The sequence below is a fragment of the Stegostoma tigrinum genome, chromosome 17 (genome assembly GCF_030684315.1).
Source record: "Stegostoma tigrinum isolate sSteTig4 chromosome 17, sSteTig4.hap1, whole genome shotgun sequence".
Taxonomy (NCBI): Eukaryota; Metazoa; Chordata; class Chondrichthyes; order Orectolobiformes; family Stegostomatidae; genus Stegostoma; species Stegostoma tigrinum.
The window spans coordinates 62,947,389-62,974,679 of record NC_081370.1 but is presented as its reverse complement, the minus strand read 5'-3'; the positions used below and the strand labels follow the sequence as shown (position 1 = coordinate 62,974,679).

The window sequence follows — 27,291 nt, the reverse complement described above, 5'->3', positions numbered from 1 at the left end:
TAATATTCACCTCAAATCAAAATTGATAATGCTTGGCTGATACCTGCAGAGTGAGAAACAGTGTTTAAATGGAATGACCTCCCCCCTACCCCTTTCCCATCAGAAATAAATACAGCCTGGGGAAAGTGAGGTTCTGGCTGCAATGTGGGGGATAGTCAGGGAGGGTGTAGCTCAAGAAAGAAAAGCCAGTTCCAGGGCACAGAACAGTAATCACTTAAATAACCGTACCTCTTCACAAATACAGCTGGAGCTGGGTGTTTCCAACACTGTAGCATTTGTTTTAGTTGTTTATTTTTGTCATCTCTTCAGACACTTTAAAAGCTGAAGGACCCATTGTACCTTAAATTCAATTATCACTTTGAAACTCCCTCATTTTGCTGGTTTTCCGAAATGCTGACTCCACCCACCACTCTCCCACCTCGGTGTCAATGACCCACAACCCACTTTTTATAATTACTGGGAGAACACTCACTAAAGTCAATCATCAACCTGAACCAAGTGGACACGAACATTTGTTAATTTAACACAAGCAATCAATTGTTTTACTCCAACAAATTTCAAACACAGTCATTTCTGAACATGAAACACACAATCAGGAAATAATCAAGTGGTTGCCACACAGAAGGCCATTCCTCCCCTCACATGCATGTCCAGGCTCCTCTAAGGAGACTGTCTCTGTTACCACACCCACCTCCACTCCTCATCCCTAGACCCACCACACTCAGCCCTGTGGTTATGAAGCTTTATGTTGTAAAATATACTTTGGAGGCCAAGGTGTGACCTTATACAGGTTTATATAGTCATGAGAGGCATGGATAGAGTAAATTGACAAGGTCTTTTCCCCGGGGGGGGGGAGCCTAAAGCCGGGGGGGCATACACTTAAAGTGGGAGGGGAAAGATTTAAAAGGGACCTAAGGGGCAACATTTTCTCTGCAGAGGGTGGTGCGTGTATGGAATGAGCTGCCAGAGGAAGTGGTGGGGGCTGATACAATTACAACGTTTATGAGGCATCTGGATGGATACATGAATAGGAAGGATTTAGAGGGATAGGTGTCAAATGCTGGAAAAAGGGACTAGGTCAGGTTGGGATGTTTGGAGTGGACAAGTTGGACTGAAGGGTGTGTTTCCATGCTGGATGTCTCTGACTCTCTTTGACTGAGAAACATACCCTTGTGAGTTTTGAGCTCTTAACATATAGCCAGGCTTTGAAAAGTCAAATGCTTATCGAACTAACTAGCCTCAAGCTATAAATATAAATATTTACAAATAAGATTACAAATGTCTTCTTAGTTTTGCAAGTACAGAAAATATCCTTTCCACCATGAATGTCCTTCAATAACGCTAGGTCACTGAGAAACACAGCACAAAGTCCAAATGCACTTCATTCTACGATGAACATGTTGGTTTGTACTGGAGGGCAATCTCCCGGCCTGGCGGGTCCTAACTTGCTTTATATAACTCAGAAATCCTCTCTTTCCTGTCCACAGGATTGAACCAGCAGATCTCTCTTCATCCTTAGAAGAGGGGGCAAACGGGATCCCAAAGAGCAGGAACAGAGCAGTACACAGGGGATTGATCACAGGGGCCCTGTTCCAAAAGGAACCACATCAGCAGCACCAAAGCAATGCAAGTATCTATGACACAACCTAAGCATACACCTTCAGTTTGTTAACTAGACCAGGGCAGATTAGCAGTGTTAACCACAGGAGGAAAAAGAGAGAATTGGCAACTCGGCCAGACAGAGAGATAGATTCATCATCATTTATTTCTGTTGGTTTGGAAGACTGATCACAGCATTTGGAAAAGCAGGAATCATCCGACCAGGTCCATGGTAAAATATGGGGAGCAGGAGCAGCTTGGAAGAGCATGACAGGTCCTAGCCAGATAAGACCAGAGTTCCAAACAGCCATATTGCACTCAAAACATTAATTCTGTTTCTCTCTCCACAAAGTTCAGACCTGCTGAGTTTCTCCAGCACGTGGTTTTGTCTTCATTATTCCAGAATCTGCAGTATTTTCTTTTATTATGGGAAGGAGGTTGTCTAACCAAGCCCCGTTAACTGGGCTGGACATAAAAGGTGTTCAATGCAATTATGCAAATGCAAACCCCAGCATCCACAGTGGCCAGTATATAAACTCTATTGTTAACACTAGTCACAGAATCCATCTTCATTTTATCTCCCATGTCACAGCGACATAAAACACTGACTGCTAATGTCGGAATTATGTTGGCCAGGTTCATACCTGGAACTTCCATGGGTGGAAACCATCAAAAAGGAATATAAATACTGACTCAAGATAGACACGGCATTCACCTCCCCACCCATTTAGATTTGGCTTATTGTAAATGTTGGGCAAACATTTTATGTAGTTGGGGGGTGGGGGTAAGAAACAGACGTAAAAGTGATAATTTTTTTAGAAAGACAATTTTTCTTCAAGCTTTTTTAAAAACATAATGGGAGAAGATTGAGGAGTTATCAATATGGCAGGTGCTACTTCCGCAAGACCCAGGGATAAGTTAACTCAGTTGGTTGGTTTGTAATGCAGTGTGATGCCAACTGTGTGGGTTCAATTCCCGTACCTTCTAAGGTTAATGTGAAGGTCTCCACTTCTCAACCTTTCCCCTCCCTCGAGGAATGGTCACACTCGGGTTAAACCATCCCCAGTTGTCTCTCTAATGAGAGAGAGCAGCCCTATGGTCTGGGAGCACTATGACAACTGAACGTTGTAGTACACAGGTAAACATGTCAGCTTTCCAAAGTTGTATGATTTATCAAAGAACCACAGTCAAAAACAAAAAGTGCAGGGACCAGAAAATACAAACTAGAAAACAGTCAAATTAAACTACAGCTCAGGTTCTGTGATTAAAATCAATTCAAGCAATATTAGCTTGTTACACGTTGAAAAACAGCACATATTCCTTACCTTATCCATTCGATCATCCTGGACTCCAAACTTGCCACCATATCCATGGGATGCCTTTGGCCCATCAGCTAATTCTTTTTGTTTTAGAGATTTATGCTCCTGAGAAACATTTTCCCTCAACTCATGCAAGCTAGATGAGCAAGACAGAGGCACAAGATAAAGAAAGTTGAGATATAAATATCGCACAAGGCACAGTGGAGCCAAATAAAATCATAGCTTGTGGCAATCTATATTCTTAAATGTCTTGACCCACTTCTCAAATTGTAGTGGTATGTTTAAGAAATACTTATGGAATAGAACATAGAACAGTACAGGCCCTTCAGCCCATGATGTTGTGCCAAACATTTACCCTAAACCAAAGGCCTATCTAGCCTCCACCCCTCCCTTACACTATCATCCATATGCCTATCTAATAGCCGCTTAAATGCCCCAAATGAGGCGGACTCCACTACCCTGTTTGACAATGCATTCCACATCCCAACCACTCTCTGAGCAAAGAGCCTACCTCTGACGTCTCCCCTATATCTACCTCCACTCACTTTAAGACATGTCCCCTCATAATAGCTACCTCCACCCTAGGAAAAAGTCTCTGGCTGTCCACTCTATCTATACCTTTGATCATTTTGTATACCTCTAGCAAGTCACCTCTCATCCTTCATCGTTCTAAAGAGAAAAGTCCTAGCTTTCTCAACCTTTCCTTGTAAGGCCCTCCCTCCATTCCAGGCAACATTTTGGCAAATCTCCTTTGCATCTTTTCCAACGCTTCCACATCTTTCCTGTAATGAGCCGACCAGAACTGGACATAATACTCCAGATGTGGCCGAACCAGGCCGAATAGAATGACCCAGCTTAAGTTCAATGAAGGACATGAGTTTACCCAATAGAGGTTATGAATTCAGCCTAGTGTAACCCTCCTCTCCTTCAGCCAACTGTTCTTCGGGCAAATTTCAAATCTAAGCTATTTTCCTGTGAAATATTGTGGGAAAGATACACAGGTCAATGTGACTAAGGAAAATACTGAACTGTGTCCCAGCAGCAGGAGAAGTGCACTGTTAAAGATATTGTGCTATTCCTAAAACTACCCCAGGAGCAGATATATGCTGTCAAAGAGCAGGTACAGGTACAGTGGGCTGAATGGCTGTCTTCAACATTATAACGTTTTATGCAATTGACCCCATATCTCTGTTCGTCTCATGTTTTATTTCATTCTCTTTTGATCTTTACAATTGAAACAGCTTTTGTTTTACTCATTCACAGATTAAGGGTATCACTGACCAGGCCAGGATTCATTGCCCGTTGCCAATGTTGGTCAGACTAGGTAAAGATGGCAGTTTCCTCAGGACATTAGTGAACTAAGTGGGTTTTGCCGACAATGGATTCATGATTAATTCCAAATTTTCATTGAATTCAAAACCTACTGTCTACTGTGGTGGGATTTGAACCCAGGTCCCTGGATTAACAGTCCAGGATAATATGACTAGGCCATTGTCTCCCCTATAAACTATCCCATTCAGGCACTAGATTCCAGATCACTTTCAATCACCTTCAATCTGTTTCCTCTGGTTACTGAGCCCTCTGCCAGTGGAACACTCTCTTCTTGATTATCCAATAAAAACCCTTCATGAGTTTAAATTATCGCATCTCTCCTGATACTACACTGATAACTTTAAGAAATGATGTGGCAGGTGGATTCTGGGGTCACTTCACCCTTGATACCAATGGAAAAGGTCTGTTCTCAGATCACTATAGCATTACAAAACATAACTTTAATGTTGTCAACATCTCTGGTGACTGATAACATTTAGTACAAAATTTGAACCTCCAATTAATAGCTGAAAAGGAAAACACGCAAGATGAGATTTCTAAATTCCTGGAAGTGCAGGGTCAGATTAAAACAAATCAGCATGGTTTTAGTAAGGGGAGGTCGTGCCTGACAAACCTGTTAGAATTCTTTGAAGAGGTAACAAGTATGTTAGACCAAGGAAACCCAGTAGATGTTATCTATCTAGACTTCCAAAAGGCCTTTGATACAGTGCCTCACAGGAGGCTGCTGAGCAAGGTGAGGGCACATGGTGTTCGAGGTGAGCTACTGGCTTGGATTGAGGATTGGCTATCTGACAGAAGGCAGAGAGTTGGGATAAAAGGCTCTTTTTCAGAATGGCAACTGGTGACGAGTGGTGTCCCGCAGGGGTTCAGTGTTGGGGCCACAGCTGTTCACATTATATATTAATGATCTGGATGAAGGGACTGGGGGCATTCTGGCGAAGTTTGTTGATGATACGAAGATAGGTGGACATGCAGGTAGTACTGAGGAGGTGGGGAAGCTGCAGAAAGATTTAGAGAGTTTAGGAGAGTGGTCCAGGAAATGGCTGATGAAATTCAATGTGAGTCAATGTGAGGTTTTGCGCTTTGGAAAAAAGAATACAAGCATGGTCTATTTTCTAAACAGTGAGAAAATTCACAAATCAGAAGTACAAAGGGATCTGGGAGTGTTGGTCCAGGATTCTCTAAAGGTTAACTTGCAGGTAGAGTCCATAACTAAGAAAGCGAATGTAATGTTGTTGTTTATCTCAAGAGGGTTGGAATATAAAAGCAGCGATGTGCTTCTGAGGCTTTATAAGGCTCTAATTAGGCCCCATTTAGAATATTGTGTCCAATTTTGGGCCCCACACCTCAGGAAGGACATACTAGCCCTGGAGCGTGTCCAGCGGAGATTCACACGGATGATCCCTGGAATGGAAGGTTTAACACATGATGTACGGCTAGGAATCCTGGGATTGTACTCATTAGAGTTTAGAAGGTTGAGGGGAGATCTAATAGAAACTTACAAGATAACGTATGGTTTAGAAGGGGTGGACGCTAGGAAGTTGTTTCCGTTAGGTGGGGAGACAAGGACCCGTGGGCACAGCCTTAAAATTAGTGGGGGTAAATTTAAAACTGAAATGAGATGACATTTCTTCAGCCAGAGAGAGTGGTGGGCTTGTAGAATTCATTGCCACAGAGTGCAGTGGAGGCCGGGACGTTGGATGCCTTCAAGGCAGAGATCGACAAATTCTTGATCTCAAAAGGAATCAAGGGCTACGGGGAGAGTGCAGGGAAGGGATGTTGAAATGCCCATCAGCCATGATTTAAATGGTGGAGTGGACTTGATGGGCCAAATGGCCTTACTTCCACTCCTATGTCTTATGGTCTAAGATTTCACATTTTAAAAAATTTACCAACAAGACAGGACCAGGAGTACACCTTTCCTCACCTGGAGCCAGCCCCACCATCCAATGTTCCCAAAACCTTTCAACAGCGCTCCCATCCTTGCTTACCCAGAATCTGCTGAAGAGACCGTTCCTAAGATTCAAGACTGTGAAAAAAACCTCCCCATCCTGGTCTTAAATGGAAAACACTCTGCTTTTGAAGCAATCCTTAATTCTAGATTCACCCACAAAGAAATACATCATCTTCACATCCACGCTCTCAAAACTCTTCACATTTTATGCTTCAATCAAATCACCTCTTAATCATCTAAATTCCACTGGACACAAGCCTCATTTATCCAGTCCCTTCCTCATAAGGCAACTCACCCATTCCCAACTATTAGTTTAGTAAACCCTCCTTGAGTTGAGTTGTTTCCAGTGCATTTACAGCTTTGCTCCAATAAAGTGACCAACATCGTAGACACTCCTCCAGATATACACTCCCTAGTGTATCATAGAACTGAAGCATTACCTCCGTACTTCTGAGTTCAATTCCGCTTGCAAAAAAAAGAAGCTAACGTTCAATTCACTTCCCTAATTTCCAACATTTTGCTGTTCATACACCAGGACACTCAGATCCCTCTGCAACTCAGAACTCTATAATATCTCACCATTTAGATAAGGTGTTTGTTTTACCCTTCCTGCAAAAAAAAAGACAATTTCATATTTTCTGAGATCATACTCCCTTTCTTGGCCAGATCTGTGCTCATTCACCTAACCCATCTGTAACCCTTTGTAACTTCATGTCCTCTTCACAGCTCACTGTCCTAACTAGCTTTGAGCCATGTGGCAACCATCCTTTCAATCCTTCCATCCAAGCCATTTCTCTAAATGAACAACTGAGCCCTGGCACTGATTATTGTGGCACACCACTTATTACAAATCTTTTTCAGGTTGGCAAGTTATGATTTCTGTTTCCTTATAAAATCCTAACCGGACTAGACTGGCTAATTGCAGGAAGGATGTTCCCAATGACCAGGGAGACCGGTAAGGATGCAGGGTTGGCTATTAGGGATCGGATGAGAAATGTCTTCACCCAGAGCGCAGGGAGCCTGTAGAATTCTCTGCCACAGAAAGCAGCTAAGGCTAAAACGCTGAATGTTTTCAAGAATGAGTTAGATACCTTTTAATCCCTTTCATCCTAAGAATTGTATGGGGAGGTAGCACAAACTGGGAACTGAATCGGGTGATCAGCTGTGATCATATTAGGCTGTGAAGCAATCTACTCCTGCTCCTAGCTTCTACATTTCTACGTTTCCTGTTAGCCAACCAAACTTCGATCTGTGAACTTTTACTTGTTACCATAACCTTTAATGTGACACCTTATCAAATGCCTTCTGGAAATTTATGCTGTAACAAATTACTACAAAATACAGTACTAGCCAAATATTAGTTTTGTTTCATTTCATGGGCAACTTATGTCAAAAAAAAAAACCATTCATTAAATTATATCAGTGCTCATCATTCAAACTGGTGCACTCTTCTTTGAACCCCTACAGTGTTGAAACAGGCCATTCAGCCCAACAAGTCCACACTGACCCTCCAAAGAGCATTCCACTCAGACCCATTCCCTATTCCTGTGTTTCCTGTGGCTGATGCACCTAACCCATACACCCCCAAACACTACAGGCAATATGGCATGGCCAACCCCCCTAACCTACACATCTTTGGACTGTGGGAGGAAACCAGAGCACCCAGAGGAAACCCACGCAGACACGGGGAGAATGTGCAAACTCACACAGACTGAGGGTGGAATATAACCTGGATCCCTGGCGCTGTGAGGCTGCAGTGCTAACCACCGAGCCACCGTGCCACCCCTTTATTTGTTTATTTTTGAAAGTTTTTTGCCCCAGAACAAAACTACAACAATATCTGGACTCAGAGTCCAATGGCCAAGCAACCAATCGTCACTCTAATCTTACAATATAAATGTTGGTTTTCTCTTTAAATTGTATTTCTACAAATTCTCCTGATGAATACAAACAGAAAAGATTTGAGAATTTTTTCAAGCAATTCTCAATTTCTGCACTACCGAACTATTATAAATGATAATCTTATAAAGTTTGCAAATTTAACAGCGCTCATAAGTCAGATAAAATAAAAACTAAATACTGTGGATGCTGGCAATCTGGAATAAAAATCAAATTTCTGGAGAAACTCAGCAGGCCTGGCAGCATCATGGAGAGAAACAGAGGCAATGTTTCAGAACTGATATGACTCTTCAGACAAAATTTGAACTTGAAAATGTTAACCGTTTTTCTCTCTCCATAGTGCTCGAGAAACCCAGCAGGTCTGGCAGCATCTTTCTGTTTTTATTTCTTAAATTAGCTTGAGACTTAACATGGTCATCATTTGTCCAAATTATTGAACACAGCTATGATGGCAGGGCTGTTAAAGACAGTGATGCGTGTGAACCATGAAATACAGCATTTAAATCACTTCACATCACTTCTTAACATGAGAGCAGTTTATATTCCAGAATGCAAAAGGATATAAAATATGCACCATTACAACTAGAGATTACATGATTCAGCTGGAAACTTTCCTGCTCAGTGTTTGTCTCTCAATCAACATCACATTATTCCTATTGCAGTTTGTGGGATGGAGCTGAGTGTGTATATTGACAAATATGCTCTTGACAGTGAATAGACTTCCAAAAGAATAAAGGAACACAGGAACAGAAGGAGGTCATTGAGCCCCTCAAGCCTGTTGTTACACCAATCAATGAGATCTTGGCTGATCTGATTTCTAACCATGTACCTGCCTTTGGCCCATACCCCTCTATACCTTTGCTTAACAAAAGAAAATTAATGTCAGACTTAAAAGTAACAACTGATCCCGTGTGCACAGCCGTTTGCAGAAGACAGTTCCAAACCTCTACCAAACTGTGTGTCAAAGAGCTTCCTAATATCTCTCCTGAACGGTCTGGCCCCGATTCTCAGACAATACACCCCAGTTCTCGAATCCCCAAACAGTGGAGATAGTTTATTTTTATCTACCCTGACTTTTCCTGTTTACATCTTGAAGGCTTCAATCAGGTCACCCGTTAACCTTCTAAATTCTAGAGGAACAGGGCTCATTTGTATATTTGTCCTCATAACATAACTCCTGAAGTCCAGATATTATTCTTATAAACCTACATTGAGACAGGGAGGGTGTGCGGACTGAATCTTTTTCCCCAGGGTGGAAATGTGTAATACTAGGGGAATATAGGTTTAAAAGGTGAGAGGGGGAAAGTTTAAAGGAGATGTACAAGACAAGTATTTTTATTTTTTTGTCTGGTAGTTTGCCAGAACTCGCTGCCAGAACCAGATGGGTTGGCAACATTTAAGAGGCATTTGGATGGACACAAAGAGGCAGGGTATAGAGGGATATGGGCCATGTGCAGACAGGGGGATTAGTTTAGAATGGCACCCTGTTGGCACAGCCATGGTGGGCCAACGGGCATGTTCCTGTGCTGTATTGGTCTGTGTTTATGTTACACTCTCTCCAAGGCCAACATATCCTTCCTACGCAGTAATGCCCACATCCGCTTATTGGTTAACAGTGTTGTGAAATGTCTCTTTGAAAGAAGTTTTTCTTCCTGTCTATTCCAACCCACGATGAAAGTTTTAGTTCAGTTTACACTGCCTGAAGGTTTTAAAACGAGTACAAAGCACATATAGCGAGCATTTAAGAGGCTTCCACTCATGCACTGGATATTCAATCTGGGGAAATGGGGATCAGATTTATTTCCTGCTCTTAAAATACACAATCACTTCTCAACTGAGATTACAGACAGGGCACTGGTTGGTGCAGACAGAGGGTACACAGCGCTACGGCAGACAGTAATGGGAAAGCTCAGGGCTGCACCAGACTGCAAGCAAGATATTCTAATGGGTGGGAAAAACAAGATACAAAAAGGGTAGACAACCATGCAAGCTCACTTCCAGCATCCAACGCTACAGCAGTTACAACAAAAGCGTGGACTCCAGGCTCCTCACGTGTTCACAAAAGAAACAATAGCTTTCTTATTAATTACACAGTAGAACCATTTAAAATGTCAGCGGTGCAAATATCCTTCCTACTAAAGCTGTTTGCGTCCCTCAGAAATGTTAAACAGGAATGCAGTTAATCAGTGAACATTGCAATGCCCAAGGAGAGATTAGAAAAATGCACACACACTTAAAGCAAGGCACCTGGAGGTCAGCATCGCTCGTTACTATCACAATATGGCAGGGGCGGTGTGGTACCAGCGGGTACAGCCAGCCTTCATTTGAAATAAATATCATCAAAATCGAGGAGACAGCAGAAAGGGGAGCTCAGCTCAACATAACTAGCAAATCTACATTCTATTGAAAATGATTAGCTTTCACAGATCAATCTGAGGTCAATCTGCAGCAGCTAATCATATCCAGATCCCTCTCCAAATTCCTAAAAACAGATCTTTTCTCAATTATCTGTCTAACCAGCACCCTTTCCCTCCCCACCCCCACTGAAAAAAAAAACTTTTCACAGAACCTGCTTTTTGTTAAGCAAATTCTGTTAAAAACCTTCCAAGAGCCACCTACATAAAATACTTCCAGCAGGTTTTGAGAAGATTTGTAGCTCAGGTTGAGGTTCTGGATGTGAGTTTGCTCACTGAGCTGGAAGGTTAGTTTTCAGACGTTTCATCACCATTCTAGGTAACATCATCAGTGAGCCTCCGACGAAGCGCTGGTGTTATGTCCCGCTTTCTATTTATCGGGTTAGGTTTCCTTGGGTTGGTGATGTCATTTCCTGCGTAGGTGATGTCATTTCCTGTTCTTTTTCTCGGAGGGTGGTAGATGGGCTCCAAATCAATGAGTTTGTTGATAGAGTTCCGGTTGGAATGCCATGCCTCCAGGAATTCTCGTGCATGCCTCTGTTTGGCTTGTCCTAGGATGGATGTGTTGTCCCAATCGAAGTGGTGTCCTTCCTCATCTGTATGTAAGGATACGAGTGATAGTGGGTCATGTCACTTTGTGGCTAGTTGATGTTCATGTATCCTGGTGGCTAGCTTTCTGCCAGTTTGTCCAATGCAGTGTTTGTCACAGTTCTTGCAAGGCATTTTGTAAATGACGTTCGTTTTGCTTGTTGCCTGTATAGGGTCTTTTAAGTTCATTAGCTGCTGTTTTAGTGTGTTGGTGGGTTTGCGGGCTACCCTGATGCCAAGAGGTCCGAGTAGTCTGGCAGTCATTTCGGAAATGTCTTCGACGTAGAGGAGTGTGGTTATGGTTTCTGGGCCCGTTTTGTCTGTTTTGTTTGGGTTTGTTACTGAGAAATCGGCGGACTGTGTTCATTGGGTACCCGTTCTTTTTGAATACGCTGTATAGGTGATTTTCTTCTGTTCTTTGTAGTTCTTCTGTGCTGCAGTGAATGGAGTGGCGGGAGTCTTCTATTAGGTGTTTTAGTCTTTGGTGTAGTTCCTTGGCTAAACTGTAGGTTGGTGCTCCAGGTAGCGACACGATAGGTCTGAGGGGGGCTCCTGGTTTGTGAATTTTCACTCCATCCAAGAATTCCTGAACACCAAAGACACCAAGATAGAAGAGGATGAAATAATGGTCTCCTTTGACGTAACAGCCCTGTTCACATCCATCAACATCAACCTGGCCAAAGAAACACTGATGACACTATTAGAAGAACCGAAGACTCATACACCAGACACCACCAACCTCATCAGCAAGGACAAAACATCAAGCTAGTGGACCTATACCTCACCAGCCACTTCACTTTCAATAACAAAACCTACAGACAAACCAACGGTACACCCATGGGATCCCCGATATCAGGGTTCTTAGCAGAGGCAGTAATGCAGAGACTCGAACAAACGGCTCTGCCAATCATCCAACCCAAACTTTGGGTCCGCTACGTGGATGACACCTTTGTCATCACTAAACAAAACAAATTAGAGGAAACCTTCAAGACCATCAATAATACCCTTTACTGGCATAACATTCACAAAAGAGGAGGAAAACAACAGCAAACTGCCATTCCTAGATGTCACAGTAGAGCGAACAGTCAATGGGGAACTTCAAACCAGTGTCTACAGGAAAACAACACATACGGACCAAATACTGAACTACAGGAGCAACCATCCCAACACCCACAAACGAAGCTGCATTAGAACATTATTCCAATGAGCCACCACACACTGCAGCACAGAGGAACTACGCAGAGCAGAGGAAAATCACCTATACAGTGTATTCAAAAAGAACGGGTACCCTATGAACACAGTCCGCCGATTTCTCAGCAACAAACCCAAACAAAAAAGACAAAAACGGGCTCAGAAACCATAACCACTCTCCCCTACGTCGAAGACATTTCCGAAATGACTGCCAAACTACTCGGACCTCTTGGCATCAGGGCAGCCCACAAATTCACCAACACACTAAAACAGCAGCTAATGAACTTAAAAGACCCTATACAGACAACAAGCAAAATGAACGTCATTTACAAAATACCTTGCAAGAACTGTGACAAACACTACATTGGACAAACAGGCAGAAAGCTTGCCACCAGGATACATGAGCATCAACTAGCCACAAAGCGACATGACCCACTATCACTCATATCCTTACATACAGATGAGGAAGGACACCACTTCGATTGGGACAACACATCCATCCTAGGACAAGCCAAACAGAGACACGCACGAGAATTCCTAGAAGCATGGCATTCCAACTGGAACTCCATCAACAAACACATTGGCTCCAAATCAATCTACCATCCTCCGAGAAAAAGAACAGGAAATGACATCACTAACCCAGGGAAACCTAACCAGATAAACAGAAAGCGGGACATAAGACCAGCGCTTCATCGGAGGCTCACTGATTATGTTACCTAGAATGGTGACGAAACGTCTGAAAACTAACCTTCCAGCTCAGCGAGCAAACTCACATCCATAAAATACTTCTGCTAATTCCCCACCTCTGTTTTGTTTAAATTGGAGAGGAGCTGAAATACACATCCTCACCCTGGTCATTGTCACCAGAGAGAATTCTTCACGATCTTCATTGTGTCTGTTTCAGTCATCATTTATCTACTCTAATCCCATTTTCTAGGACTCGGCCCCTAGCCTCCTGTTCCACACTCATGGTCAGGCATTGAAGGCAGAGGGGAGGAGGAATTTCTTCTCTCAGAAAGGGTTGAAGCTGTGGAATTCTTTATCACAGAGGGCTGTCAAGTCTGGGTCATTAAGTATATTCAAAACTGAGATTTTTAAATCAGGAAGGGAAAAAGCAGGAGAGCAGAGTTGGGGATTATTACATCTGCTATAATCTCATTGAATAGCAGAGCAGCCTCGGCGGCATTATTTTTAAAACTTTTCTTTGGTGATAGGATTTGCTGCTTAGGCCTGTATCAATGGCCACCCCTAATTGCCCAGGCACATTATTTATGGGTCTGGAGACACATGTAGGCCAGACTGGGTAAGGATTGCAGATTCCACTCCCTAGACAAGAGCGAACCTGGTAGCTTTTGCCTTGATAGTGACTACATGGTCGCCATTAGGCTAGCTTCTATTTTTACTTCAGATTTTATTTATAAATTGAATCCAAAATTTCACTAAAACGGTAGGATTCAGGCTCACTGGTTCAGTACCTTTATCACGATACCAGCACCTCCACATCATTATTACGGACAGCCTGTAAACCAGGAAAAATCAAACATTCAACTCAAATTTACATGCAACATAGCAAGGGCTGCTCAAGCAAGAATGTTAACAGAAACAGTCTAACAGCGGAGAAACTGGCCCAGCAGGTGCTGCCTGAAATGCTCAAAGATTCAGCAGCAGCATTCCGACAGAGAACAGCACAAAATAAACAGGGGAATTGCATTCATCGAAAATCCTTCCAGAGAGCTAGTACAAGCATGATGGGCCAAAAGGCCTCCTTTTGTACTACATAGTTGACAGATCAGGTTCGACTCAATTATACTCAAAGTCCCAAAGAGAATTCTCCATGCTGTAAGCTCAATTCCGTCACCTTGAAAGACCCAAACCGCAAACACAAGCAACCAGAATAAATCCAGTCAGGAATTCTCCAGACTTCCCAGTAACTGCTCACCAACAGCTCCTGATGACGACTCCTGGCACCAGTCCAACCAGCTGAATATCAACTTTACAAAATAGCTCAAAGCATGAAAGGACAAGAGACCCTGTCTGCCTCTCACTGACTGTGCACTGCATTTGGACAACAGCAGGTAGAATCTCATGCAGAAGCAGACAGATTATTACAGCAGTAAATTTACCCTCTGCTCCCCACAGGCAGAGGCTTGCTCTTCACCCAGGCAGGATGCAAGGAGTACTTTCCCAGGCCAAACACTCAGTGTATATTGAGCAAGGGATGAGAGCAAAACATTCCTCAATGATTGGGGCATGTTAACTGGGGTGGGAGTGGGGTAGGGGCACATTGAGCAGACTAAAAGACAGCAACATTCATGATGTGTGACTTTTCCACCAATGTTTCCCCTCAGATTTATCTGTCCCCAAGGCTAATCGACTAACACAGCTGGACAGTACAGAACCTGCTTTTTTCACAGGAGTGACCCCACAAAGGAATTCTCCCAGGAACACCCACTGCCTCATGGGAGGGAATCTAGAATGAGGGGTCATAGTTTTAGGTTGAGGGATTTACAAAAAAAGAGAGATGAGGAGAAATTATTTCTCTCATGGGGCCATGAATCTGAGGAATTCACTCCTCCAAAAGTGTGGTGGATGCCATTAGACCATAAACTTACAGTTGTAGAATTAGGCCATTTAGCCCATCAAGTCTGTTCTACCAATCATCATGGCTGACATGTTTCTCAACCCAATTCCCCAGTCTTCTCTCCATAACCGTTCATCCCCTTACTGTTCAAGAACCTCTGCCTTTGACTTAAATACATTCATTTCAAGCCATGTGCAGCAATGAGTTCCACAGATTTACCCCACTCTGGCTGAAGAAATTCTTCCTCATTTTAGTGCTAAAGGGTCATATCTTCACCCTGAGGCTGTGCCCCTGGGCCCTAGTCTCCGAGATCGATGTTAACATCTTCTCCATGCTCACTCTATCCAGGCCTCTCAGTATTCTGCAAGTTTCAATCAGATCCCTCCTCAACTTCTAAGCTCCATCAAGTACCGACTCAGAGTCCTTGACTATTTCTCATGACAAGCCCTTCACCCCCAGAATCATTCCTGTGAATCTCATCTGGACCCCCTCCCATATCAGCACATCCTTCCTTAGATACAGAGCCCAAAACTGCTCACAGTATTCCAAATGTAGTCTGATAGGAGTCTTGGACAGCTTCAGCAGTACATCCCTGCCCTTGTACTCTAGTCCTCTCAAAAAAATCAATGCCAGCGAACATTGCATTTACCTTCCAAATTGCCAACTGAACCTGCATGTTAACCTTGCTGGGAGTTGAAGTTTAAGGAGGAGATAGACAGATTTTTATTAGTGAGCAGAAAAGTGGAATTGAGACCGAGAGGAGATCAGAAACGATGCATTAAATGGAGAGCAGGTTCAAGGGGCTGAATGGCCTACTCCTGCTCTTAATTCTTATGTAACTTAGAAACACTGAAGAGTGACCAGACTGGGCAGAGCCTCCCATCAGTCAGATAGTCCAACGCCAACTGGTTATTGGATATCTAGTACCATACAGAGCTATGATTAATTAGAACACTTGCTAATATGCACAGACATTATTGCACAGATATTAATAAATAGTGTTGACCAGCCTGGTGTTGTGTTCCTAGCTCTTGCGAGATTTTGCATTTGAAATTGCTGTTCCCTTCCCACTCTCTCTCCAACTTTCCACTTGACTGTGATGGACCACCAGCCAACAGCCACCAGCTGTGTCCTGTTAAACTAACAGTGCGGTAACAGCTGAAAAATCACAGCTTCGGCCCCATTAGCCACGTTGGCCATTTTAACTTGGATTTTCAATCTGTTGAATTTGATTATTTTCTATCGCTGTCCCACATTCGCGTGAGATTCCTTGTTAGTTTCCTTCGATTAGACGACGAGAACAATGACTCAACATTTGGGGTGGGCCTGAAGGTCGATGAAGGTGCGATCCAACCTCATGCACCCACTGACCAAGATTTCAATCAGGTAACTGAAATTTTCATAGATCTGTCCCTAGTTACCTGATGGCCCAATTTAAAATCAGGAACTAAAGGCAGTATTGCAAAAGATATACTAACAGGGGACGTATTAAGGAACTTGATATTAAATCCTGAGCAATAGCTTCTTGAGAAGGAAACAGAAATTCCTCTTCATGTCGAACTGAGAAGCTATCACTCACCATCTTGACTTGGAAACGTATCACCATTCCTTCAGTGTTGCTGGGCCAAAACCCTGGAATTCCCTCCCTAAGGCATTGTGGTTCTATCTACAGCACATGGACTGCAGTGGTTCAAGAAGGCAGCTCACCCCCACCTTCTCAAGGGGCAACTAGGAACGGGCAGTAAATGCTGACCGGCCAGTGATGTCCACATCCCATAAGAGTAAATTTTAAAAAAACTGAACAGGGCTGCAGGAATATAAACTTAAGACCCTCCTCATTACTTTGTCAAGACATAATTCATGCAGAAAAAGCCTAAGTCAAACTAGTACCTTCCAAAAGTTGTGGCAACAAATGCATCACATCATCTCACACAGAAACATGAAGAGTACTTCAGGATCATTAACAGAGCAGCCTGTGGTTGCTGCTAAAAATCACTCCCATTAATTGTTTACATCTGCTTGAATCAACCTCAGAAGATGCCTTAGAACAGTTCTTCCAGTTGTAAAGCAAAATTCCCCGTGTGAGTGACCTAAAGAATAAGAGAGCTGAACAATCTCCCAATCACAATCACCAAGGAACAACTTACTTTATATGGGCCTGGTGTCCTGATCCTTGAACTGACTTGGCTCCCCATCGCTGTTCTTTTTCAGATAAATCATTCTAGTTAGAACAAAAACAGAGAAAACATTCAAAACAAAACCTTTAATCTACCCACATGCACACAACTAACGGAAAGAAAATGTTAACAGTGAGAGAGCAGTTTACTATTCACTGAAATTTATATGATTGGACACAATATTGTAAATTTAATGTGGTGAATAGCCTCATCACATTGTACCACTGCTTATGACATCAGACCAAGGTACAAACAAGAGACAGAACCAAAATGTCACCTGCTTGGAACTTGAAATGGACAATGTGCATTCAGGGATATAGTATTGGCCCTTGGCTGAGCAGGAACAGTTCTGGTCTACAAGTCAGGCAGGCCTGGGTGTGAGTCTCGCTCCACAGTCTCAAGCAGAAAGCCATGGCTGGCACTACAGTATAGTCCCAAGGGAACCTACCACTGATGTGGCTCTTCACAGACAAGGTATCCTGACTGCTCTCTGAGATAGGTGAAAAAGTCCCATGGCATTATTTGAAAGAACAGCAGAGGGGCTCTGTCCTGGCACCCTGGCCATTACCTATCCAGCAACATGCCTAAAAAGAGAGGTGATCTGGTCAGCATCATCTTGCTGTTTCTGACCCCTGCTTTTAACGTGGGGGAATTGCAATGAAATAAACAGACTGTAAAACTCTTTGATTTATTCTGCAGTCACCAGCAGTGCTATGGAAACACAGCTCGGTTCCATCTTGCTTTTATAAAAATTAAATACTCAGCGGCTGTCAGACTTTTGCTGATCAACCCTGTGCTACCAGTGATTACCGCCTTTAAATTTAGACACTACAGCTATTAGATTTCTTTGAGTGATATACTGGGAACATTCCAAGTTTGAAGTGATGAAGCAGGGAATTAAACAGCAGCCAAAAACTGCAGATGGTGGAAACCAGAAGCAGCTGGAACAAGGGGAGCTGGAAGAACTCAGGTCAAGCAACACAAGATCATAAGAAAGAGGTTCAGAAGTAGGCCGTTCAGCCCATCAAATCTGCTCTGCCATTCAATGAGATTATAGCTGATTTGATCATCCTCACTCCACTTTACTCCCTTTTCATTATAATCCTCAATTTCCTTACTGATTAAAAAATCTGTCAGTCTCTCTCAGCCTTGAATATTCTTGATGACCTAGTCTTTACAACCTTATAACCAAGTCTTATAAAGATTTACATCAATTCACTACTCTCGGAAATTCCTCGTCTCAGTTTTAAACACGCAACCTCTTATTCTGATTCAACCCGCTGGTCCCAGACTCTCCCAGAAGAGGATACAACCTCATGGAGTGATCATCATACAAAGCCTAAATATGGAAACTGAATTTTTTTTTACACTTTTTCAACTGAACCTGTATGTTGACCTTAAGAGAATCCTGAACCAGGATTCCCAAGTCCCTTTGTGCTTCAGATTTATGAAGTCTTACCCCATTTAGAAGATGGTCCATGCCTCCATTCTTCCTACCAAAGTGTATAACCTCACACTCTCCCACATTGTATTCCCCTTTGCCCACTCTCCTAGCCTAAGTCCTTCTGTAGCCTCCCACTTCCTCAACACTACCGGTCTCTCCACCAATCTTTGTGTCATCCGCAAATTCAGCAACATAGTCCTCAATACCTTCATCCAGATCATTAATATATAATGTTAATAGCTCTGTTCACCACACACATCCCTGCACAACTCTACCAATCACCAGCTGCCATCCTGAAAAAGACCCCTTTATCCCCACTATAACGAAATGTGAGGCTGGATGAACACAGCAGGCCCAGCAGCATCTCAGGAGCACAAAAGCTGACGTTTCGGGCCTAGACCCTTCATCAGAGAGGGGGATGGGGTGAGGGTTCTGGAATAAATAGGGAGAGAGGGGGAGGCGGACCGAAGATGGAGAGAAAAGAAGATAGGTGGAGAGGAGAGTATAGGTGGGGAGCTAGGGAGGGGATAGGTCAGTCCAGGGAAGACGGACAGGTCAAGGAGGTGGGATGAGGTTAGTAGGTAGGAGATGGAGGTGCGGCTTGGGGTGGGAGGAAGGGATGGGTGAGAGGAAGAACAGGTTAGGGAGGCAGAGATAGGTTGGACTGGTTTTGGGATGCAGTGGGTGGAAGGGAAGAGCTGGGCTGGTTTTGGGATGCGGTGGGGGAAGGGGAGATTTTGAAGCTGGTGAAGTCCACATTGATACCATTGGGCTGCAGGGTTCCCAAGCGGAATATGAGTTGCTGTTCCTGCAACCTTCCGGTGGCATCACTGTGGCACTGCAGGAGGCCCATGATGGACATGTCATCTAAAGAATGGGAGGGGGAGTGGAAATGGTTTGCGACTGGGTGGTGCAGTTGTTTATTGCGAACCGAGCGGAGGTATTCTGCAAAGCGGTCCCCAAGCCTCCGCTTGGTTTCCCCAATGTAGAGGAAGCCACACCGGGTACAGTGGATGCAGTACACCACATTGGCAGATGTGCAGGTGAACATCTGCTTAATATGGAAAGTCATCTTGGGGTCTGGGATAGGGGTGAGGGAGGAGATTTGGGGGCAAGTGTAGCATTTCCTGAGGTTGCAGGGGAAGGTGCCGGGTGTGGTGGGGTTGGAGGGCAGTGTGGAGCGAACAAGGGAGTCACGGAGAGAGTGGTCTCTCCGGAAAGCAGACAGGGGTGGGGATGGAAAAATGTCTTGGGTGGTGGGGTCGGATTGTAGATGGCGGAAGTGTCAGAGGATGATGCGTTGTATCCGGAGGTTGGTGGGGTGGTGTGAGAGAACGAGGGGGATCCTCTTTGGGCGGTTGTGGCGGGGGCGGGTTGTGAGGGATGTATTGCGGGAGACGCGGTCAAGGGCATTCTCGACCACTGTGGGGGGGAAAGTTGCGGTCCTTGAAGAACTTGGACATCTGGGATGTGCGGGAGTGGAATGCCTCATCGTGGGAGCAGATGCCGCGGAGGCGGAGGAATTGGGAATAGGGGATGGAATTTTTGCAGGAGGGTGGGTGGGAGGAGGTGTATTCTAGGTAGCTGTGGGAGTCGGTGGGTTTGAAATGGACATCTTTATCCCCACTCCCTGCTTTCTGCCAGATAGCCAATGCTCTATCCATACCAGTACCTTGCCCCTAACACCACATGCTCTGACCTTATTTAGCAGCCTCCTATGCAGCACCTTGTCAAAGGTCTTTTGGAAATCCAAATCGATCATGTCCACTGGCTTTCCTTTGTCTATTTTGCTCATTACATCCTCAAAGAATTCTAACAGATTTGTCAGGCATAACCTCCCCTTGACAAAGCCTTGCTGACTCAGCCCTATTTTATCGTGCACTTCCAAAAGCTCCACAATCTCATCCTTTAATAATGAACTCTAAAAGCTTGCCACTAACTGAGGTCAGGCTAACCGGCCTATAATTTCCCATCTTCTTCCTCCCTCCCTTCCTAAAATGGTGGTATAGTCAACAATTTTCCAGTCCTCTGCTACCTACCTTGCCTCTAGTGGTTTTTGTATGTTTCCACATAGTCACCTTTCATTTTTCTATATTCCAATGAATAAAGGCCCACTCTGCTCAGCATCTCCTCACCAGACAATTCCTCCATAGCTGGTATTAGTTTAGTGAACCTCCTCTAGACTGCCTCCAATGCCAGTCTATCTTCCTTTAGATAAAGGGGCCTAAAACTGTTCGCAGTATTCCAGCTGAGATCTGATCAGTGTATTGTATAGTTTTAGCAAATCCTCCTTATTTTAATATTCCATTCCCTTTGAAATAAAGGCCAACATTCCAACTGCTGGCCTTATCAAACATTTAACTTGGGTGCTAACATTCTGTAATTTATTTACAAGGATTGCAAAATTCCTCTGTTCTACAGCTGTCTGCAGTCTTTTTCCATTCAAATAATATTTAGCACTTCTTCCTGTCAAAGTGCATAACCTCACATTTTTCCACATTTTATTCCATCTGCCAGATTGTAGCACCTCGCTTAACCTGTCTATTTCCCTCTGTAGACTGTGTCACCCTCACCACTTACCTTCCCATCTATTTTTATGTTATCCACAAACTTCCCAAAAGTACATTCACTTTCCTCATCCAAGTCATTAATATGCATTGTAAATATTTGTGGCCCCAGCATTATTACCCATGGCATTCGACTAGTTGCACATTGCCAGCCTGGAAATGACCCCATCATCCTAACTCTGTCTTCCAATAATTAGCCAATCCTCCATCCATGCTAATATTGTGCCACCAATAGCATAAGCCCTTATCTTGGAAAGCAGACGAATGTGCTATAGCTTGACAAACACCTGCTTGCTACCTCCTCAAAGAATTCTAGCAAATGTGTCAGGCATGGTTTCCCCTTCATAAAGCCATGCTGACTCTTCTGGATCATATGACATATTCCTAAATACTCTGCTATTATATCCTATATAAAGACTCTAACATTTTCCCACTAATGGACATTAATTGGTCTACAGTTACTGTTGTTTTGTCTCCTTGCATTCTTAAGTAAAAGATATAACAATCTGGAAGATTAATACATGCATCAACTATCTCTGTGACTACTTCTTTTAATATCTGAGGATGCATCCCATCAGGTCCAGGGGACTTGTTGGTATTTAGCCCAATTAGTTTCCTTTGAACTTTTTTCTTTAGTAAGGGCTTATACTCACTCTGGCTCTCTGTTCCTACTCACATACTTAAAGAAGTTGTTGTCTGTCTTCATACTTACAAGTTTATACTCTTCCAGTCCTCTAGTTTGCCACTTTTTTTTAAACTTTCAATTTGATGCTATCCTTAACTTTGAATTTGAGGAACAACATCTTATCTCCCGCCAGGGCACCTACACCCTGTAGGAGTCAATATTGAGTGCTCCAATTTCAAGTAGCCTTCCCACTTATCCTCCAGCTCCCTTTCCAGCCCGACCTCCTCCCTTCCAACTATCATCAAGATTCATCCCTCCCATCGACCAACCAGATCGTACCTGCTACCGGTGTCGTCCGGAAAAAGACTGCAGACAGCTCTAGAACAGAGGAATTTTGCAATCCTTGTAAATAAATTACAGAATGTTAGCACCCAAGTTAAATGTTTGATAAGGCCAGCAGTTGGAATGTTGGCCTTTATTTCAAAGGGAATGGAATATTAAAATAAGGAGGATTTGCTAAATCACCACCATTCTGCCATCCCCCTTTATCCACAGCTCCCCCTACCCCCACCTCAGTCCTGAGGAGGGGTAATACCTGAAACATTGACCGCTCCTTTCCTCCAGATGCTGCTTGGCCTGCTGTGTTCTCCCAGCCTCCTGTTTCAATAGATTGGCTTAACCCTTTCCCAGAATCCTCCTCTCTTACTGGAGAGTCTTTTTTGAGAGCCACGAACTATCATCATTAAACTCCTTTCCAAATCCAAACCAGCAAGCTCTAACTTCAATCCTTTATAATTACACTTATTTCACTTTAAACACAGTTGTTTGTGACTCTAGTTCCTCCCTCTCAAAGAGAATACTAAATTCCACCACATTACGGTCACTGTTACTTCATTACACATCACCAGATGCAAACAGTCTGATCCCTGGGTGGACTGACAGCATATTGTTCTAGAAATCAGTTCTAAATACACGCTCTACAGTCTTCCTTGTGGCTTCCTCTCCCCATCTGACTATCCCAAGCTACATGATCAATGTTTTGCCATAGTTGCATTCCCTCATTACCTGCTGATTTATACTTTGTCTCACTGTACAGCTACTGTTGTAAACTACTCCTGTCAGCATCTTCTTCCTTTTTTTGTATTTCCTACTTCCACCCATTAGGATTCTACAAGTTCCAATACAAGAACATTTCGGGAGGCAGAGAAAGAGGAAGAGTCATACAGCTAAACTGCACAGATGATATAACATTTCAAGTGTTCATCCAAGTACTTTTTGAAGGTTTTGAGGTTTTCCACCTCACCTACCCTTCCAGGCACTGTATCCCAGACCCCAGCATTCCCTACTAACTTCAGGAAATCCCTTTTAGCTTCCTAGTGTTCTGCCATTCATCAAGTGCTCTCTTGTCTTGTTATTCTTCCAAAGTGCAACACCTCAGGTTTATCAGGGTTGAATTCCATCTGCAAGTGACCTGCCCATCTGACCAACCTGGCCATATCCTTCTGTAAGTGAACACCTTCTTCAACCACCAGCCAATCTTTGGGCCACCTGCAAGTTTACATATCAGGCCCCCAACTTTCTCAAATCCATCGTTTGTAAACATCACAAACAATAAGGGACCTAGCACTGATTCCTGTGGTATGCCATTGCACACTGGGCTCCTGTTACACAAACTGTCTTCTACCACCACTCTCTGATACTGAGCCAATTTTGGATCCAACTTGGCATGTTACCCATGAGCTCTTGCCTTCTTTGTCAGTTTTCCTGTCAAAGAATTTGCCAACGTCGATATAAACTACACCAGCTCACTGCCCTCATCTACATGCCTGGCCACCTCTCAAAATTCTATCAAATTTGTTAGCTATGACCTTTCTGCAACAAAACCACACTGACTATCCTGATCAAACTTTGCCTCCTCAAGGGTAGATTAATTCTCTCCTTCAGAATGGCCTTCAGTAGTTTCCCTCCCACTGACGTGAGGCTCGCTAGACTGTGATTTCCTGGTTTCTCTCTTACTGCCCTTCTTGAAAAGTGTAACTGTTAGCTGTCCCTCAATCCTCTGGCACCTTCCCTGTGATCAGGAAGAAAATAAAAATTTGGATCAGGACTCCCGTGACTTCTTCCCTCGTCTCCCTCAGCATTCTGGGATAACACTCACCCAGACCTTGAGCTTTGTCCTCTTGAAACCTGCCGAAACCTCCAATAGCTCCTCACTCCCGATGTCAATCTGCTCAAGAACCTCTCAGGCCCCCTCTTGTCCAATTCTGTACCTACATCCCCATTCTCCTGATTGAAGGAAAACGTAGTCATCATTTAACATCCTCCCAACATTCTCCAGATCGACAAACAGATTCCCCCTTGTCCCCTGACAGCCCTGTTTTTTGGTTACCATCCCCTTAACGTGCTTAGAGAATACCTTGGGATGTTCCTTAATCTTACCTGCCCATCATGTGCTTTCTTAACAGTAGGGGAGGTGATGGCCTAGTGGTATTATTGCAGGACCATTCATCTAGAGACCCAGATAACGTTCTGGAGATCTGGGTTCAAATCCTGCCACGGCAGACGGTGGAATGTGAATTCAATAAAAATCTGGAATTAAGAGTCTAAAGTTGACCACAAATTCATTGTCAATTGTCAGAAAGAACTGGTTCACTAATGTTCTTTAGGGAAGGAAACTGTCATCTTTACCTGGTACAACCTACACGTGACTCCAGGCCCACAGCAATGTGGCCGATTCTTAACCACCCTCCGGTCAATTAGGGATGGGCAATAAATGCTGCCTGGCAAAGGATGCCCTAATCCCATGAATGTACAAAGGGAAAAAAATTCCCTATTGTTCTTTCTAAACTCCCCTGGGGCTCTGTTGGTTTGCTCCCTGTTGCCCATCTCCCCTTTTGTCCAGTCCTGAATCCCGAGGAAGGGTCCAGACCCGAAACATCAGCTTTCCTGCTCGGCCTGCTGTGTTCATGCAGCTCCACATCTTGTTGCCTCAGATTCTCCAACATCAGCAGTTCCTGCTATCTCAGAAATCATTCAATGGCTTCAAAGTGCTTTGAGACATGTTAAGGTTGTAAAACGCACTATATAAAAGTGTGAATGAAAACCAAATGCTTACCACAAAGTCGGGGTCTGTGTCCCAATCATCACCATCATCCGATGCTGTTACAGAAATAGTCCGACCAGCAGCAGCTTTCCACATCTGGAAAATACATGAATATCATTAGCAACCGACGCCAACCAATAAAAAGCTTGACGCTCAGTACAACATATTCCAATTGCAAAAGATAACTCAAATCCTACAGAATCTCAACCCACCAATTCGACTGAAATACCTGAAGAGATTGACCAGGAGACTTCAAACTGCTCTACACTGGGAGGAGAGACAGTACAAATATTCACAGCCACTGTAGAGAAACAAAGCAGACCCAAAAGAAATTCTCAGCAGCTAGTAACACTCCTGAGCATTGTCTAATTTCACAAAGAGAGTTAAAAGAGAAGCAGTTACTTGATCACAGCCAGAAACAATGTGTTCAACGGTCAACACGAGAAACATATGGAAGCATCCTGATCATAGGATCATTTGGAGTTCTGAACCAGGCTCCCATGAAGATGCTGCACTAGTTCAGAAACAAAATAAGCTGGAAATCAGAAGCAAAATGCAACTGTAGTAACTATAGTCCCTATAACATGACAGTCAGAATCTACAATCACCCTGAATTGGAATCTCAGGCGACTGGTAAGAATGCAAGATCTGAGCAAACAAGTGCTTCAGGATCCTGCCTTTTTGTGATCACTCCACTCAATATTAGGAGATCTAGAAGAATCAACTGGCCATTCAGCCCTTCAAGCCTGCTGTACCATTCAAGATGGGCATGGCTGATATTCCATAACAACTCAATTTACTTCAAGAGATAGTAGGAACTGCCAATACTGGAGTCTGAGATAACACAGTATGGAGCTGGAGGAATACAGCAGGCCAGGCAGCATCAGAGGACCAGGAAAGCTGACGTTTTGGGTTGGGACTCCTCTTCCTCCTGTGCAGGAGGGAAAACTGAAGAGGTCCTTTGCAGGTCTGGGAGAGGGAGGCTCTGAGCTGGGGTAAGGTTGATTGTAGGGCCAGAAGATGCCACATTGCTGACAGTGCATACTTGAGGATCTGTAAAGAAAAGAAAGGTCCCGACCCAAAACTTTCCTGCTCCTCTAATGCTGCCTGGCCTGTTGTGTTCTTCCAGCTCCACACTATGTTATCCATTTACTTCAACTCCCTTAGCACTGAGAAATCTATTTCTGGCCGATCTTGATCATACCCAATGACTGAGGATCTACAGCTCTCTAGTGTAGAACATCCTCAAGATTCACAACTCTTACAAAGTATATTTGGCCTCACTTCAGCCTTCAATGGAAACCGCTTCATTCTGAGACCGCCACCTTGTATTCTAGATTTCCAGCCATGGGAACATTTTCCCAACATTCACCTCTCACACCCCTTTAGAATTTTTTCTGAACGTTTCATGAAATCAATGCTGTTTCTTTGAAGCTCAAAGCAATATAAAGTTAGCCAATTCTTTTGCTCCACCAAGGGATCCTTCTCATCAACAGGAACCAGAGTGGCAAACGTTCAGCAGTTTTTCCTGACAGAAGGAGGCAAAAGACACACTAGGTGTGGCCTCACTGATGCCTTACTTTAGACTTCTTTGCTCGTACTCCACTCGCTTTGTAACAACTGGTGATGTATTTCCTATTCTTTAGTGGGAATGGGCATCACCAGCTGGTCTAACAATTATTGCCCATTCCCTAACTACCCTGGGTACAGTGGTGCTCAGCTGCCATCTTTGAGGTGTTGGGACAGCGGTGCTATTAGGAACAGACTCCATGATTTTGAATCAGCAATGAAATGGAAATGTAGTTTTTCCTTTCACATTGCTTGCTGTATCTGCAAATTAATTTTTAATGATTCATAGCTACCCAGTTAAAGACATTGCAATAAAAATAGATTTTATTTCTCCTATTAAAGTGGCAAAACTCATACCTCACCCAAACTATCTGTATCTCACCACAACCTGTTGCACTCTTTACTTTTTGATCTAAATTTGTATCACCAAACTTGGATACGTTACAAAATAAAAACCAAAAGAACTGTGGATGCTGTACATCAGAAACAGAAACAGAAATTGCTGGAAGAGGTCAGCGGCTGGAGTTCTGAGCAAGGGTCACCGGACCCAAAACGTTAACTCCGATTTCTCTTCACAGATGCTGCCAGACCTGTTGAGCTTTCAAGCAGCTTCTGTGTTGGACCTATTACACCCTGTCTCCTGAAATAAATTGCTAAAATAGACAGTAAATGGCTGCGATCCAATTCGTGATCCATACAGCTTCCTGCTGGTTACAACCTGGCAACTTAAAAATTGCCCACATATTCTGATAGTTTCTGCCAATAAACTAAACTTAAATGAGTCCTAATTTTGCAAAATGGCCTGCCTCGTGGCATTTTGAAACTCTAAATCCCTCTCCCTTCATCCATTATAAGCATTATTTCTTCAAAAGCAAAATTTCTTCACAGATTTATCAAAAATGGCTTTCTGTTCATGCAGAGACAGAGAA

At 43.6% G+C, this 27,291-nt stretch overlaps 1 protein-coding gene across 1 annotated transcript in view; it reads right to left on the bottom strand.

Moving 5' to 3' along the window:
- Positions 1 to 27,291, bottom strand: part of LOC125459211 (src substrate protein p85-like) — a 98,722-nt gene that overhangs the window by 60,224 nt on the left and 11,207 nt on the right. The window contains 3 exon segments of the mRNA XM_059651847.1: positions 2,925 to 3,054; positions 17,025 to 17,098; positions 24,806 to 24,889. Of these exon segments, the coding sequence (XP_059507830.1) occupies positions 2,925 to 3,054; positions 17,025 to 17,098; positions 24,806 to 24,889 (288 nt within the window).